This window comes from Stenella coeruleoalba (genome assembly GCF_951394435.1).
Source record: "Stenella coeruleoalba genome assembly, chromosome: 3".
NCBI lineage: Eukaryota > Metazoa > Chordata > Mammalia > Artiodactyla > Delphinidae > Stenella > Stenella coeruleoalba.
Window position 1 is genome coordinate 169,979,725 of NC_137148.1, and position 16,157 is coordinate 169,995,881.

General features: G+C 51.8%; 1 protein-coding gene across 1 annotated transcript; it reads left to right on the forward strand.

Annotated features, from left to right (window-relative positions):
* Positions 1 to 14,330: 14,330 nt before the first annotated feature.
* Positions 14,331 to 15,594, forward strand: ZNRF4 (zinc and ring finger 4; the record flags this gene model as incomplete). Its single annotated transcript, XM_079917066.1, has 1 exon — positions 14,331 to 15,594. The coding sequence occupies one exon, from the start codon at positions 14,331 to 14,333 to the stop codon at positions 15,546 to 15,548; it is 1,218 nt and encodes a 405-aa protein (XP_079773192.1). The 3' UTR covers positions 15,549 to 15,594.
* Positions 15,595 to 16,157: the final 563 nt, after the last annotated feature.

Sequence of the window (16,157 nt, forward strand, 5' to 3'; positions counted from 1 at the left end):
ACACGTGGACAACGGTTAAGAGGAAGCCACAGGACAATCATGTGGGCAGAGAAAGTTCTGGAAGCATTTGCATCAGAATGTCAACCGGGGGGTACCCAAGGCAAGGGGTTTTATTTTATTTTGTTTTGTTTTATTATTACTTTTTTAAAATTTAGGTGAAATTCACATCACACAAAATTAACCAACCTGGTGGCATTAAGTGACATTCTAATCACCCCCAAAGAAAATCCAGTACCCCCAAATATAGTGTTACTTCTTACATTTAAAAAATAATTTTTATTGTGGTTAAAGACACATAAATGCCCCCTGCTCCTGGTGGCCCCAGGTGTTCCTTGGCATGTGGCAGCATCCCTCCAATCTCTGTCTCCATCTTCACGTGACCATGTTCTCTCTGGGTCTCTGTGCCCTCCTTTTTTTTAAATTTTATTTTATATTGGAGTAGAGTTGATTAACGACGTTGTGTTAGTTTCAGGTGTACAGCAAAGTGATTCAGTGATACGTATACATGTATCTATTCTTTTTCTAATTCTTTTCCCATTTAGGTTATTACAGAATATTGAGCAGAGTTCCCTGTGCTCTACAGTAGGTCCTCGTTGGTTTTCTATTTTAAATACAGCAGCGTGTACACATATCAGTCCCAAACTCCCAATCTATCTCTCCTGCCCACCCTCCCCCTGGTAACCATAAGTTCGTTCTCTAAGTCTGTGAGTCTGTTTCTGTTTTGTAAATAAGTTCATTTGTATTTTTTTTTTAAGATTCTGCATTTAGGCAGTATCGTATGGTATTCGTCTTTCTCTGTCTGACTTACTTCACTTAGCATAATAATCTCTGGGTCCATCCATGTTGTTGCAAATGGCATTACTTCATTCTTTTTAATGGCTGAGTCTCTCTTCTTTTTACATGGGTACCAGTCATTCGATTTAGGGATCACCCTAGATGCAGGATGATTTCATTTCTAGATCCTGAATTAATTACATCTGCAAGGAGCTGATTTCCAAATAAGGTAACATTCTGGGGTTCCAGGTGATCATGAATTTTGCGGGGACACTATTCATCCCACCACACTGTGTGAGGAACCATAGTCACAGGTTGCATTAGGATGAGGACATCTTTGGGGGCATATTATTCTGCCTCCCACATCATCTACCCTATTGTGTCCCTTCCCTGCTCAAAGGCACGGATCCTCATTGCCTTAGAATAAAATGGAAACACCTCACTGGAGCCCACAGGGCTCTGCCTGGTCCAGAATCTGTGTTCTCCTCCCATGTCCCTCTCCCCATCTCACTCGGTCTCCGTTATCTTCACAACAGGCCAAGTTTGTTCTTGCCTCAGGTCCTTTCCGCTGGCTGTGGCCTCTGCCTGGAATGCCCTTTCTTACCTAGATCTTCTCACTCAGTTAGAACTCAGAGCTTACCACTGCAGAGATATGTTCCCAGACCACCTGGGCTAAATCTCACCTCCCCCCTCTCCTCCCATGGCCTTTTACTATTGATAACTATAACTGCCTGGGTCCTCCAGTTCCCATCCTCACCTCTCATGGTCTGTCCTCCCCACAGCAGCCAGAGGGCACCTGTGAGCACCTGAGTCAGGCCCCGCCCCTCCCCCGCCCACAGCCCTCCAGGGCTCCCACCTCCCTGGGGGTAAAAGCCCAAGTCCTCCCTGGGGCCCACAAGGCCCTGCACGACCTGCCCCGTCCCCTCCCTGCCCTCCCCTCCTCCCTCTCTCGCCGTTGCTCACTGTGCTGCAGCCACAAGGGCCTCTTTGCTGTTCCTCCAACACGCCGGGCACAGTCCTGCCCCAGGGCCTTTGCACGGGCTGTGCCCTCGGCCTGGAATACCATTGCTCAGATTCCGCCCCCCCTCCATGGCTCCCTCCCTCACCTCCCTCAGGTGTCTGCTCAGATGTCATCTCCTCAGTGAGCCCCTCTTATCATTTCACCCTCCTCCGTCTCTGACATACTATACCTTCTCTCTGCTTCGTTGTTTTCCCCACAGCATTGATTATCCAACACACCATACAATTATTTATAGTGTTTATTGCTCATTGCCCATCCTCCCCTCTGGACTTGAGCCCTGAGAGGGCTGCTCCTGGGTCTGTCTTGGCCACTGCTTGTCTGCAACCTGAAACCCAGGGTCAGCAATAGGAGAGACTCAGATGAGTATCTTCTGTATAACACAGGTTGACTTACTTTCCATCCTGGAGCCTCAGTTTCCATATCTATCTAATGGGGTTATGATCCGTCCTTCTGTAGGGTTGTTGAGAGTCTCCGGCCATCCCCCAATCCTGCAGAAGTTCTTGGCCAGCTGGGCTCTGGCACACGGTAAAAGCCTGAGTTTCTCGCTCTCATTCCATTACTCAGACCCAGCGTGGGAGGTGACAGCCCTGCAGATGCCACTGGCTCAGGCTGGACCACTGGGGCCAAGACACTGTCATATTTGGTAAATTGCAGGCAGGCGGCTCCCAACACTGCAGCACCAAAGACAAGCAGGGACGTGACAGGAAATTTTCTGGGCTCCCTCTTGAGACCTGGGGCTGGGCACAGAGTTGGAGGAATGGGAGACTTCCCTGTCCCTCTCTGGGTCTCAATTTCTGCATCAGCAAAAAGAAGAGACCTTGAGATTATTGAGGCATCTCTGAGTTCCTTCAGCCATATCCTACACTGAGTCTCTGACCAAACCCCTTCATGGCTTTGAGCCTCCATATGTAAAGTGCAGGGCTAAAAAAAGAAGAAATAAGGTCTGAACATGGTGGGTGGTAACCATTGGTCTTCTTTGCTGCTCCATTCCCAGCTCCCAGGACAGGGCCCAGAGCTCAACAAACAGCAATATACCCTCCTTATGATAGCTAACCTTATTGAGCACCTACTGTATACCCGGCCCCACACTGAGAACATTATAAGTATTTTAGGTCTAATTTAAGCTTTAAAGCAGCCCTGTGATATAGGGTACAATTATTATCCCCATCTTGCAAACAGGGAAACTGAGGCTCAGAGAGGTAAAGACAGTCACCTAAGGTCACACAGCCAAGAAATTGTCGAGGCTGAATTGGACCGGGTCCTCTGATCCCAAGTCTGTGTTCTAAACTGTCATACTCCACAGCCCCAGGAAATATCTGTCGAATGAATAAATGAGTGTTGATCCTTGGGAAGGGGGAGGGGGCTCTTGGCCACTTTCCATAATGACATAGGGGCCTCCAGTTTTTCCCCTGAGAGTAAGGTCATGCCCAGACCCCCTGCCATCCCCTACATCCTCTTGGCACATCTGCCAACTTGCAAAGAGGCAGCCAGGGAAACTCATTCCTCCATTGAACCCAGGGCAAAAGCTCCCCATATCCTTGAGACCCTTCTAGCAGGGGAAGGAATGAAGAAAAGACAGGAGAGAACAGGAGGGAAAGGAAAGCGAAGGGACGGGAGGGAAGAGGGGGGCAATCTCCCCATGTGTCCACCTGCAGCCTCCCTTAAAAACAAAATATAAAAAACGAGAGAGCTGCGTGTGTGCGCGCGCGCACGCACAGACCTATGAAATATTTAGGCGGCGCCCAATGTGTTTATGGCTGTAATTAATCTTGTGTCTTGTTGGCGGAGAGCAGAACGTTAAGAAATTACTTTTCCGGGCCTGGGTGAAGTGCGGGCTGGCGAGGCTCCTTTCCCCGGATGGAGGCTTGTGGAGCGCAAGGGTGGGGAGGAAGTGTGTCTGGGGCAAGCTTGTGGCCCCGGACTGCAGCCTCAGGAAGATTCCCCCAAAATTCCCCCAACCCCATGCCTGTCCCCCACCCCCATTATGGTCACCCACGAACTTTCCAGCCCAGCTGGTACCTCCTGCACCCTGGGCACTGGGCTAAGTGCTTGGCATTTTGGGGGAAGGGGTTATTTCATTCATCTGTTTTTATAGCTTTATTGAGGTATAGTTTGCATACAGTAAAATGCAAATATTTGAAGTGTGAGTTGGATGTGTTTTCGTGCGGGCACATCACCCCCGCCAGGTCCCTTGGGTCCCTTTGTAACTCCTCCCTACTGCCCCTCACCGCCCACCCCCCCATCCTTTTCAGGCAACCGCTGATCTGCTTTCAGTCACTATACATTAGTTTGCATTTTCTGGGTATCACGTGGTGTGCATTCTTCCATCTGGCTTCCGTATCATTTGTCTCAGGGCTTCTTTCCTCCCCACAGCTGAGGAATGTTCCATGGTTCGTATGGACCACGGTTTGCTTATCCATTTACCTGTTGATGGACAGTTTGGTGGTTTCCAGTTTGGGGCTGCATGTACCTGGACTTGCAGGTACATGTCTTTGTATGGATGTGTGATCTCTTTTTCTTGAGCAGATCCCTAAGAGTGGAATTGCTGGGTCATATAGTAGGTGTGCGTTTCACTTTTTAAGAAGTTAGTTTAAGCTTTGGAAACGTGGTGACAGCACATGCGAAGTGCTGGGCGTGGATCGTCTTGTTCCATCCAGAAGACAACTCAGTCACAAGGACAGATTGAGGACAGGCCATGTGGCTGGGAAGTGGCAGAGCTGGGACTCGAACCCAGGGCTGTCTGTGCCCAGAACGTCACCCGTGGGCTACACTCTGCCGAGCTGGGATAGAAGTGTGTGGCATTTCAACGTGTTTCTCTTTCCCAGCTTGGCCATGAGCAACTCTGATTCTGCATGAGGGCCAGGTGTCCAGTAGGTGCTTAAAAAATGCAAGCAGAAACCAAGATGAGAGCCGTCAATCTGGCTGCAAATCAGATCTCACTCTTTCCTGAGCTGAAACCCACAGTGGCTCCCCAGTGCCTTTAGGGTAAAGCTTAAATTCCATAATGCAACCGACAGGTTTGTTCAAATTCTGGCCCTAGTCCTCTTCCAGCCATGCCAGCCTCCTTGCTATTTGCAGAATACCCAAACATGGTCCTGCCACAGGGCCTTTGCACCTGCCATTCCCTCTGCCTGGAACGCTCCACTCCTGACTTACACGTGGGAAGCCTTCAGGTCTCAGCTCAAAAGTCACCTCCTCAGGGAAGCCCTCCCTGACTTCCCTGTCTAAATCAGCTCCACCTAGTCCCTTCTGTGGCATCCATCACCCTGTGATTTCCTCTCCCTAGCTCTTATTCCTCTCTGGAATTCTATGATACATTTATTTACTTAAAAAACTCATTACACATTTACATAGCACTCACTGTCTGCCCGACCTGGTTCTAAGCATGGACTTCACGTGTCTTAACTAATCTAAACTTTTAAAAATTAATTAATTAATTTATTTATTTATTTTTGGCTGTGTTGGGTCTTTGTTGCTGTGCGCAGGGTTTCTCTAGCTGCGGCGAGCGGGGGGCTACTCTTCTCTGTGGTGTGCGGGCTTCTCATTGCGGTGGCTTCTCTCGTTGCAGAGCACAGGCTCCAGGCGCGCAGGCTTCAGTAGTTGCAGCACGTGGGCTCAGTAGTTGTGGCTCGTGGGCTCTAGAGTGCAGGCTCAGTAGTTGTGGCGCACAGTCTTAGTTGCTCCGCAGCATGTGGGATCTTCCCAGACCAGGGCTCGAACTTGTGTCCCCTGCATTGGCAGGCAGATTCTTAACCACTGCACCACCAGGGAAGTCCCTCATCTAAACTTTTAAACAACTCTGTGCGTTGGGTAGTGTTATTACCTCCATTTACAGATGAGGAAACAGACACGGAGAGATTCAGGCCACACAGCCAGGAGGCATGTGAGCTCTGGGGGTATGTTCTCATGGTCTGTCACCCCCGCAGGACCAGGCTGAGCCATCCTCAGCTGTGCACCTGGTTCCAGCACAGAGGACGGCTCAGTGTGGTGGGTAAACAGACCCTGTTTTTACAGACGAAGCAGCAGAAGTTCCAGGGGGAGGTAACTTGCCAGGTGGCAGGGCCAGCTTTGAACCTGCTTCTTGGACCTGCTAACCCCATGTCCTGCACCATCCCCAGAGGACCCCCGAACTGTGAGCCCCAGAGCCTCCAAGCAGCTTCAGCAGGTGCTAGCTCAGACTGCGAACAGATGCCTGCTATTTTAAACCCACTGTTTAACTCATTAAGACAGCTGTTTCCCATCCCCAAAGTCGGCGGAATTAGAATTAAATTCATTCCGGAATTAAACACACACATACACACACGCATACCCTGCCGCCATGTGGAGGCAAAACTTGTTAGCGTTTAGGCAAGCCTTCGAGCCTGGGGACGGGGCTTGGCTTCCGCCTGCCGAGTTAGATCACGGCCCAGTAGTTGCCAGCTGGGCCTGCGGCCAGAATGGCCCGAGGGCCCAGATTCCTGTGTTTACCCAGGCCTCCACCATTAGAGTCCAGCTGCCAACTGGATGTCCCCCTGGACTTCTCCCTGACCCTTCAGGCCCTGGGGGGCCCAGACAAAGCCGACATTTGCACCTGAATTGGCTTTCCCTCCTGGGTCCCCATCTGAGGGACAGGCCTCCCACCGGCCCCCTGCTGCTCACAGCGGAGTCCAGATCTCAGCTCCTCTTCTTCCTCTCCCTTCACCTCTTAGGTCCAAACGGTCAGGACTCACTGGTGATGCCATTTCCAAACAGCTACTTCCCCTACTGCTACTGCACCAGTCCGAGCCTCCGTCACCTCCAGCTTGCCTCTGCCTCCTTCCTGGGCTGCTGGCTTCCACCCTTACCCCCAGCTGACTGTTTTCCTTCAGCAGCCAGAGGGATTTTCCTAGCGCCTTCATTGGATCATGCCACTCTCTCGCTTAAAATCCTCCAATGCAGTGCTGTCCAGTAGAACTTTCTGTGACTGATGGAATGTTCTAGACCTGTGCCACCAAACACAGTCACCCACAGGTGGCTATGGAGCACCTGTGGAGCACAGGTGGCACGTGTGAGTGAGGAACTGAATGTTTAATTTTATTTCATTTTAATGAACTGAGATAAGCCCAGGTAGATGGTGGCTGCCATATTGGTCAGTGCAGCTGTAAGGTCTCTTCAGCTAATGCTGTTGGCCTGTCCAGATCCCCTGGGCCCTCACCATTTCCCTGCACTGCTGGGAGGCATCCCAGCTCTGACTCTCTGCCTGAGCCTGCTCTGCTCACACCCATGGCAGGTGAGAAGTATCTCAGAGATCGTGCCATTCCCTGCAGCAGCCCCCAACCAATGGCCGGCAGGAACAGGAGTGTAAATACCCCAGGTCCCTCATTCCCAGCGCCAGGCAACTCTGAAGTTCATGCTCTGCAGAGGTCCCCAATGGGACTGAGCCCCATCTGCCCACCACAGTCACCTACTCACGAATGCACCCTGGATGGGCTTCTTCCCATTCCTCCCACACTCCCTCACTCCCTCCTGGGGCTTCCTGGGATCACCTCCCACATAAACTGCTTGCACCCGAAACCTGTCTCAGGGCTGCTTGCAGGGAGCCCAGATAGGCCAGGCTCTGCTCCTCCCCCTGCTTCCTCTCCCTCGTCCTCCCCATCGTCCTTCATTTTAGTGCCTTAAGCCTCTTTGGTTGTATTTAAAAAATGTTTTCTTTTGGAATAATTTTAGATTTACAGAAAAGCAGCAGAAATATAAGTGGCATTCCTGCATACCCTCCACCCAGCTTCCCCTAATGTTAACATCGTATGTAACCCGGTAAGATGATGAAAACCAGCAAAGTAATACGGGTACAATATTGCTAACGAACTTACAGACCTTACTGAAGTTTTGCCGTGAGTGTCCAGGATCCCACCCAGGATCACTCTGAATCTCATCGTCATATCACCCTGGCGTCCTTCACTCTGGAACACTTCCTTAGTCTTGCCGTGTCTTCCATGACCTTGACATTTATGAAGAGCACTGGCCAGGGATTTTGCAGAAGGTCCCTCAGTTCTGATCTGTCCAATGTCTGCTCACGGTTGGACTGGGGTCATGCGTTTTTGCCCAGAATCCCATGAGGGTGATGTTGCATCCTTCTTGGTGTAGGATGTCAAGAGACTCAGGAAGTTGCTCTATCTCATCACCAGTGATGTTAACCTTGATCGCGTGGTTAGGACAACACCACATTTCCCCCCTGGAAAGTTACCTTCTTACCTTTCAAATCTGTAAAATATCGTGGGAGGGTTACTTTGACAATATGTAACCAGCCTGTTTCTCCTTAAACTTTCACCCACACCTTCTAGCATTCTTCCATTGATTGGATACTTAGAGCCTTTATCTTATCTCCACATTGTCTTGTGAGACTTTCTCATTCATTTGTTTGAACCTTTTCTTCCTCTGCTGGACAGAGCCTCCTAGAGGGTGGGGGCTGGGTCTGTCCCAGTCGCTCCTGTGCCCCCAGTGCCTGGCGCACACACACACCAGGTGCATGAGCAAATATTTGATTTGAAAGGACACCAATCAACAAATCCCAGGTGCTCATGAAGTATGATTTGGTGGCGCCCCAAGGATGTTCTAGAAGCGAAGGCCTTCCCTCACTTCGGGCTTCCATTCACATGTCCCCACCTTGGGGAGCCCTTCCCTGAGTGCCCCAACTAATGCTGCCTGATTTCCTTCATAGCACGTCCCACCTTGAAATTATTTCTTTTGATGGTTGATGGTTTATTCATTCAGTTAATTTGTGTCCTGGCTATCTCCCCTCCTCTCAGCTAGAATATAATCTCTGTAAATTCAGGAGTTTTGTCTTGGTCACGACTGTGTACCCATCACCTGGCACATCGTCCTGTGCAGACAGACCCCTCTCCTCAGCAGTGTTTTCTGTCTTCACAAATTTAATTATTCTGTCATAAAAACTGGGACCTCGGGCTTCCGTGGTGGCGCAGTGGTTGAGGGTCCACCTGCCGATGCAGGGGCACGGGTTCGTGACCCGGTCCGGGAAGATCCCACATGCCGCGGAGCGGCTGGGCCCGTGAGCCATGGCCGCTGAGCCTGCGCGTCCGGAGCCTGTGCTCCGCAACAGGAGAGGCCGCAGCAGTGAGAGGCCCGTGTACAGCAAAAAAAAAAAAAAAAACAAAACAAAAAATACTGGGACCTCGGAGAGGAAAGGTGGGAAGACACATGAAGCCATCTGACCTCAGACAGCAAGTCTGTGACGGGCAGCTGGATGCCTCGCCCAGCAAGGGCAGGAGGTTTGGGGAGCCTGGGGCGTGGAAGATGGTCCCTCCTCCTCTTAGCTGTGGCACTTGGGGAGGATGATCCCCCCTTTGCCAGCTTCCTCCTGGGAAAAGTAGGAAAAAGCACAGCCCCAAGCTCAAAAGACAGTGGGAAGGTCCATTGACAATTGTGTTCAGAGACTGTTGGCTCTGCACTGACGCCCTTCATTTTACAGATGGGGAGGTGCGATGCTGAGACTGGGAGGGACTTACTCAGCCAGTAAGTGAGGACTGTGTTGGGCCATAAACCCAGCTCCCCTCTCTCACCATGTCACAGAGATGTGCCTTTGTTTTCAAGCTGACAAAACCCACTGTGGGTTATCTGCTGTGGGCCAGGTGTGGGACTGAGAAGTGGGGGATGAGAGAGAGGCAGGCAGAGAAAGACACACACACAGAAAGTAGCATGAGAGACAAGAAAAGAGAGTAAATTAGACAAGGAGACACAGGGACAAGGTGACAGAGACCAAAAAAACTTACATAGAGAGACAGGCACAGACAGAGACAGAAATCTCAGGACAAGGACTTACAGCAGAGTCAGATAGTAACAAATAGAGATATTGACACAGAGACATAGAAAGACTGAGACAGAGGGAAAGTTAGAGAGAGGGGGACAGAGAGGCAGAAACAAAAGAGGCAAAGACAAAAAGCGACCCTGACTGAGACACAAAGGTAGAGAAGGAGGGAGAGAGAGACATAAATAGAGATACGTAGAGAGGAGAGACAGAGAGACAGAGGGGCCCAGGGCAGCCTTCCTGTGGATGACTCACTGGCAATTTATCAAGGACCCCTGGCAGACCTCCAAGTCCACCCCCCTCCAGCTCAAGCCCCAGCCCCCTGGGGCCACACGGGTTTCCTGAATCGCAATCCTGCTGGATGGGTATGTGTACTGCATGCCCGCCCATGTATGTGCAAGTTTAGCATCCAATTTACAGGAGGTGCACCAAGGAAGGAATCTGATGTGACTCTGACTTCTGGAGCAATCAGAGTGAACACTGGCACATCTCATCACCCCATCTGATATGTGCTTTATAACTAAGAGTCAGAGGAACCAGTCATCTATGGTATGTCCCCTCCAGCATAATCAGAGTAGGTTCTTGCTAGAAATATTTGGGGAAGGAGACAGCATGAAGCAGAAAAAGAAAATCAAACTTACAGTTGCTCCTAGTGTCTTCTCCTATGAGGTTCTGGAAGACTCACCACTCCCCTATGAGGTTTGTTGTGTGGGGATAGACACCCTCTCTCAGGCAAAAAGAGGAATATAACTGGCTCATGTCACAGGGGTACACGTTTGTATGGCCCTCAGGCTCAGATGGACTGAAGTGCTCAAATGACGTTTTTAGGACCTGGGTCTCTCCTGGTCTCTTTGTTCTGCTTTCTTGTGCATTCTTCTGTTCTCAGGCAGCGTCTTAGGTTGGGTTGGCCTAGGAGCAGACCCCAAAACAAGGATTTGAATGCCAGTTATTTATTTTGGAAGTGATCTCAGAAAACACTGGGAGGGGAGTGGCAGGAGGGAGACAGGAAAAGGAAGGCAACCCATGAAGGAAGCATTGTCAAGAGCAAGTTATCATGGGGACAGTTGGGGCCCATTCTCACTGGGGGCCTCTAGGAGATGGTGAGGGATGTGCACCCCAGAGTTATCTCATTTGAGGAGCGAGAGATGGGGCATTTGTCCACTCGCCTCCATTTTTCATTGTTTCTGGGCTGCTCCACAGGGCGTTAATTCCCTGGCACACCAGAAGAGACTTCAGAAGGAGTGCCACCTGGGACTTCCCTGGTGGTCCAGTGGTTAAGACTCCACGCTCCCAATGCAGGGGGCTCGGGTTCGATCCCTGGTCAGGGAACTAAATCCTGCATGCTGCAATTAAGACCTGGTGCAGCCAAATAAATAAATATTAAAAAAAAAAAAAAAGGAGTGCCACCCTGCCAACACCTTGATCTTGGACTTCTGGCCTCTAGAAGCACAAGATAATACATCTGTTCTCAGCCACCCAGTTTATGGTACTTTGCTACAGCAGCCCTAGGAAACGAATACACCCTATTTATCAACTGCCCATCTTTGGAGAACTCTTTCTTGACCTTTTCCCCTACTACCATGCACCTGTTCCTTTATTTACCAAATACTCCCTAAGGATCTACATTTTATCTTTCTTTAAAAAGAAAATTTTGTGAGAGTCATAAACGAAAAACCCATATCTCTTGCCACGAAGGGACGGGACTCACAAGAAACAAAGACACAGAAAACAAAAGGATGTTTTAAAATGCCAACGGGGCCAAGGACCTGTCTCTTAGGGAAATTAGCAATTGCCAGAAAGACATTAAAGACTGTACCACCAAACAAGTCTTTCTTGAAGTAAGCCCCAGGGGGAGACATTCATGGTCACCTCCCCTTTTGTCCTTCACACCCACTCACTCATTCAGGGATATTGTCCCCTCTTAGTCTCTCTGTCCCATTTCCCAGTCCCTCCCCTGATGCTACAGCTGCCTCCGTGGCTTCTCCACCTCTTTCTCTCTCTCTCCAACCCACCCTCCACGCAACAACCAGAGGGTTCTTTCAGAAACATAAATCTCTTTTATTTCAGGAGGAATAAGTGAATTTATTCCCATCGTAAAAGATGCAAACAGTGCAGAAATATATAGAGCGGAAATGGGAAACAAAATCCAGTCATGTCCTGCCTCTACTCTAAACTTTCTGTGGCTCCTCGTCATTCTCTGTGTAAACCCCAAGGCCATGGACATTCAAGGTTTGGGTCTGGTCCTGCCCCTCCTTCCCCCATCTCTCTCCTATCCTTGAGTAAGACCCTCTTTTTAGCCACTCTGAATGGCTTGTCATATCCAACCATTCAGCTCTCTCTCTCTCTCTCTCTCTCTCTCTCTCTCTCTCTCTCTCTCTCTCTCTCTCCCTCTCCTCTCGCTCACCTCAGGACCTTTGCACATGCCATTTGCATCCCCAACATGCTGTTCTCTGCCCCCTTACACCAACTTCATCCTTACCCTCCAGTCTCAGTGCGGTGACACCTCATGTTTTTTTGGCCTCACCCAGATGCAGACCCTAGGACAAGGATTCCATTGTGCCTTCACTTCTACAGCTGCCATAACCAGGGGATGCAAAACAACAGAAATGTATTCCCTCACAGTTCTGGAGGCTGGAAGTCCAAAATCAAAGTATCAGCCCAGTTGATTCTTTCTTGCAGGTTCAGAGGGAAAATCTGTTCCGTGCCCCACTCCCAGCTCCTGGTGGTTGCTGGCACCCTTGGCATCCCTTGGCTAGTAGACACATCCCTCCAATCTCTGCCTCTGTTGTCACATGGCCTTCTGCCTGTTTCACTCCTGTGTCTCTTCTCTATCATTGGCCGAGGCCTGCTCTGGGAGGTATTAGACCAACTGAGAAAACCTAAAGAATAAGTAGCCAGCCTGGCAAACTATGGTTGAGGGAGAGAATTCTGTTCCTGGCAGAGGGAACAGCATTTGCAAAGTTCTAGAGGTCAGCAAGTCATGATGCATTTAGAACATTGAAAAGCACTGAGGGGACTTCCCTGGTGGCACAGTGGTTAGGAATCTGCCTGCCAATGAAGGGGACATGGGTTCAAGCCCTGGTCTGGGAAGATCCCACATGCTGAGGAGCAACAAAGCCCATGCGCCACAACTACTGAAGCCCATGCGCCTAGAGCCCGTGCTCTGCAACAAGAGAAGCCACTGCAATGAGAAGCCTGTGCCCCGCAACGAAGAGTAGCCTCCGCTCACTGCAACTAGAGAAAGCCCGCGTGCAGCAACGAAGACCCAACGCAACGAAGACCCAGCGAAGACCCAACGAAGACCCCAAAATAAATAAATAAACAAACAAATAATTTTTAAAAAAGAAAGAAAAACATTGAGGCTTTGGAGATTGGCAGGGGCTTGACCATGGGAGAGCTTGTAGGACACAGAAATGAACATGGACTTTATCTGGAGGGCAATGGGTAGCCATGGGAGAGTTTAGAGCATGGGAGAGACCAGAGGATTGAGATTTTAGAAATATCCCTGGCTGGCATGTGGTGATGAACTGAAAGAGTTGTGAACTGGAGGCAGGTCTGTTATGGGAGAATGAAAAAATTCAGACCCTATGCTGAATGCCAATCAGGCATTCTCTCATTTAATTCTCATACCACCAGCCCTACAAGATGGGTTTCTCATCATTACACCCATTTTACAGATCTGGAAGCTGGGGCCCAGAGAGCTTAAGTGACTTATCTGGCATCACACAGCTTGTCAATGACAGAGCAAGGAATCAGGGCTTGAGTAGGCTGCCCAACCAGGCGGCAGACTCACGGTGGGAGATTTGAGTATGAGGAGTTGGGGGGTCATGAGGCTGATGGCCAGGGCTCTGGCTGAGGGATGAGGGACAGCTGGAGACCCGGCTAGAAAGGAAGCTCTGACCTGAGAGAATAAAGCCAGTGCAGGTAATCTACCAGGTGCTGAGGACTTGGACCACCCACTCCTGCCAGCCCAGCCCTGACCTTGGCACTTCTCCCTCCCCCCATATCAAGTCAGTTAGACTCTGAGGACACATGAACTGAGAACCTGAAGGGTGAGAAAGAGCCGATCACAGGGAGAAAGGGCATTCCAGGCTGAGGGAACAGCCTGTGCAAAGGCCCTGAGGCAGGACCGGGCCTGGTGTGTTGGAGGCACAGCAAGGAGACCCATGTGTCTGGAGCAGAGTGAGCGAGGGGAAGAGAGGGAGGATATCTGGGATTTGGGCTCTAAGACCTCATGGGCAGAGGGTGCCCTGAACAAGTCTGAGTCCCCTGGAAATCTCGAAAGGGGGGGGGAAATTAGCCCCTTCCTCAGTGGGTCCCTAGGAGGCTTGGGGAGATGATGTTGGCAGAATGTGAGTGTGAGGGCCGGATCCAAGCCATGGGGTGGTGGTGGGGCAGCCGCCAGCCCACTTTGTGGCACCTCTGGGCCTTACGAGGTCCAGGAGCTGGGGATGCTCTAAGCCGTCCAGAAGTTTTTGCGAAGGTTGCCCAGCCCCCCAGGTCAGAGCCCCAGGAATTCTGTCTTGGTGGGAGGTGTGGGTGAGGGACCAGGATGTAACAGGATGATGTCACAGAGGCCGGGGGCATCTAGAACTCTGGGGGCTCCTGGTCTCAGCGTCATCTGCTAGGAAGGCCGCCTGGGTAGGTCAGCTCCTCCTGGGACCAACCTTCAAAGACACAATGCACGCTGGGCTGCCACCAGGAGCTGTTTCTGTCTAGGGCCACGCAGGTCCCAGCTGCTCTGCCTAACTGCCTATGAGCCACCCATTCAAACTCCATTCACACCCCAGCCATGGGCCCCCTGGGAGGTCCTGGAGATGCCTGGAGGCCTCCTGTCCATGGTCCCCAGCGAGACCTAGCTCCACACCACAGCCAGAGAAGGAGGGGCTGGCCATGGGGCAGCCCTGGCCAGTCCTGGCCCTGGGGGCAGTCAGGGTCTCACTGATCCTTCTGGGGCTGCTGGTGCCCACACAGGCAGTGGTGCGAGCCGTGCTGGATGGTAACTCAAGCACCGTGGAGTTTGCGGACCTGCCGGCCCTGTTCGGGGTGCCCCTAGCCCCCGAAGGTGTGCGGGGCTACCTGACGGAGGCCAGACCGGCCAACGCGTGTCATCCCATCGAGGGCCCGCGGCCGGGCAACGGCTCCCTGGGTGGCATCGTGCTGATCCGCCGGTACGATTGCACGTTTGACCTCAAGGTGCTGCACGCCCAGCGAGCCGGCTTCCAGGCGGCCATCGTGCACAACGTGCGCTCTGACGACCTGGTGCTCATGGCCTATGTCTACGAGGACCTGCGGCGCCAGATCACCATCCCCTCGGTGTTCGTGGGTGAGGCCACCTCCCAGGACCTGCGGGTCATCGTGCGCTGCGATAAATTGGCCCACATCCTCCTGCTGCCCGACCAGCCGGCCTGCCCGGACCTGGACTGCCACCCCATGCTGGCCATCTCCTGGGTGCTGGGCTGCACCCTGGCCCTGCTCATGACCGCCTTCTTCGTCCTGTGGTATCTATGGAGCTGGCTGCGGGCCTGGTGGGCCTGTGGGCCAGGGGTCAAGGCGTGGGCCAGCCAGAGGGCCCAGGTGAGCACTTTCACGAGGCTTCACGACCTGTGTGCCATCTGCCTGGATGAATACGAGGAAGGTGACCAGCTCAAGATCCTGCCCTGCTCCCATACCTACCACTGCAAGTGCATCAAGCCCTGGTTCTCCCAGCCCACCCGGCGCTCCTGCCCTGTCTGCAAGCAGTCGGTGGTCAGCACGGAGGACAGCTCTGACTCCACCGTCAGCAGCCATGGGTACGAGGAGGACCCCTCGCTGCCTGGCCACCGCCCCCCGATCTGGGCCATCCAGACCCGGCTGCGCTTCCGGAGGCTGGAACTGCTGACCCGAGCCAGCGCCCCCCGCCGCGGGAGTGCCACCTCCGTGGGGGCACCTGAGCCCAGCGAATCCTTGGAGGGGCCTCCAGAACCCCTCTGAAGCCCGCTGCCCCTGGCTGGTGGAGATTGGGGCAGCGAGGGTAGAAGTGAGGAGTGTTTCTAGTGTGGAGACTAGATAATAAAGTGGGTTTGAAAGCGGATTCTTGCCCTGGCTGCTGTGGGGCGGACCGGCCCCTCATGCCACGCGTGTGGCAAGCTGAGCCTAAGGCTGTCTCCTGGCATCTGTGGGCGAGTGAGGGTATATGGGGGCGGGGGGGGGCGGTATTCTCAGGGCTGCTGTGTGCATCATGTCCTTGGTGGCCCTGCGACGGGGCCCCTGTGCCTGCGTTCCAGTACTGGGCACGGGAGCGGCTGATTTCTCATATGCTTATGATTCATTTAAACCTTAAACAAAAGATAAACTTGTTACTTTGGAATAATTTTAACTTTACAGAAAAGTTGCAAAGGTACTAGAGATAGTTTCCACGGACCCCTTGCCCAGCTTCTCCTGAGTGTTCGTGTCTTACATCAGCATCGCACGTTTGATTCAACCGAGAGAGCACCTTGGGTAGGTTACGATGAACTGAACTATGGATTCAATTTGAATGTCCTCAGCATTTCAACTATTTATAGTGGAAAGTGTCAAACACACCCAAGTAGAAAGAATGGA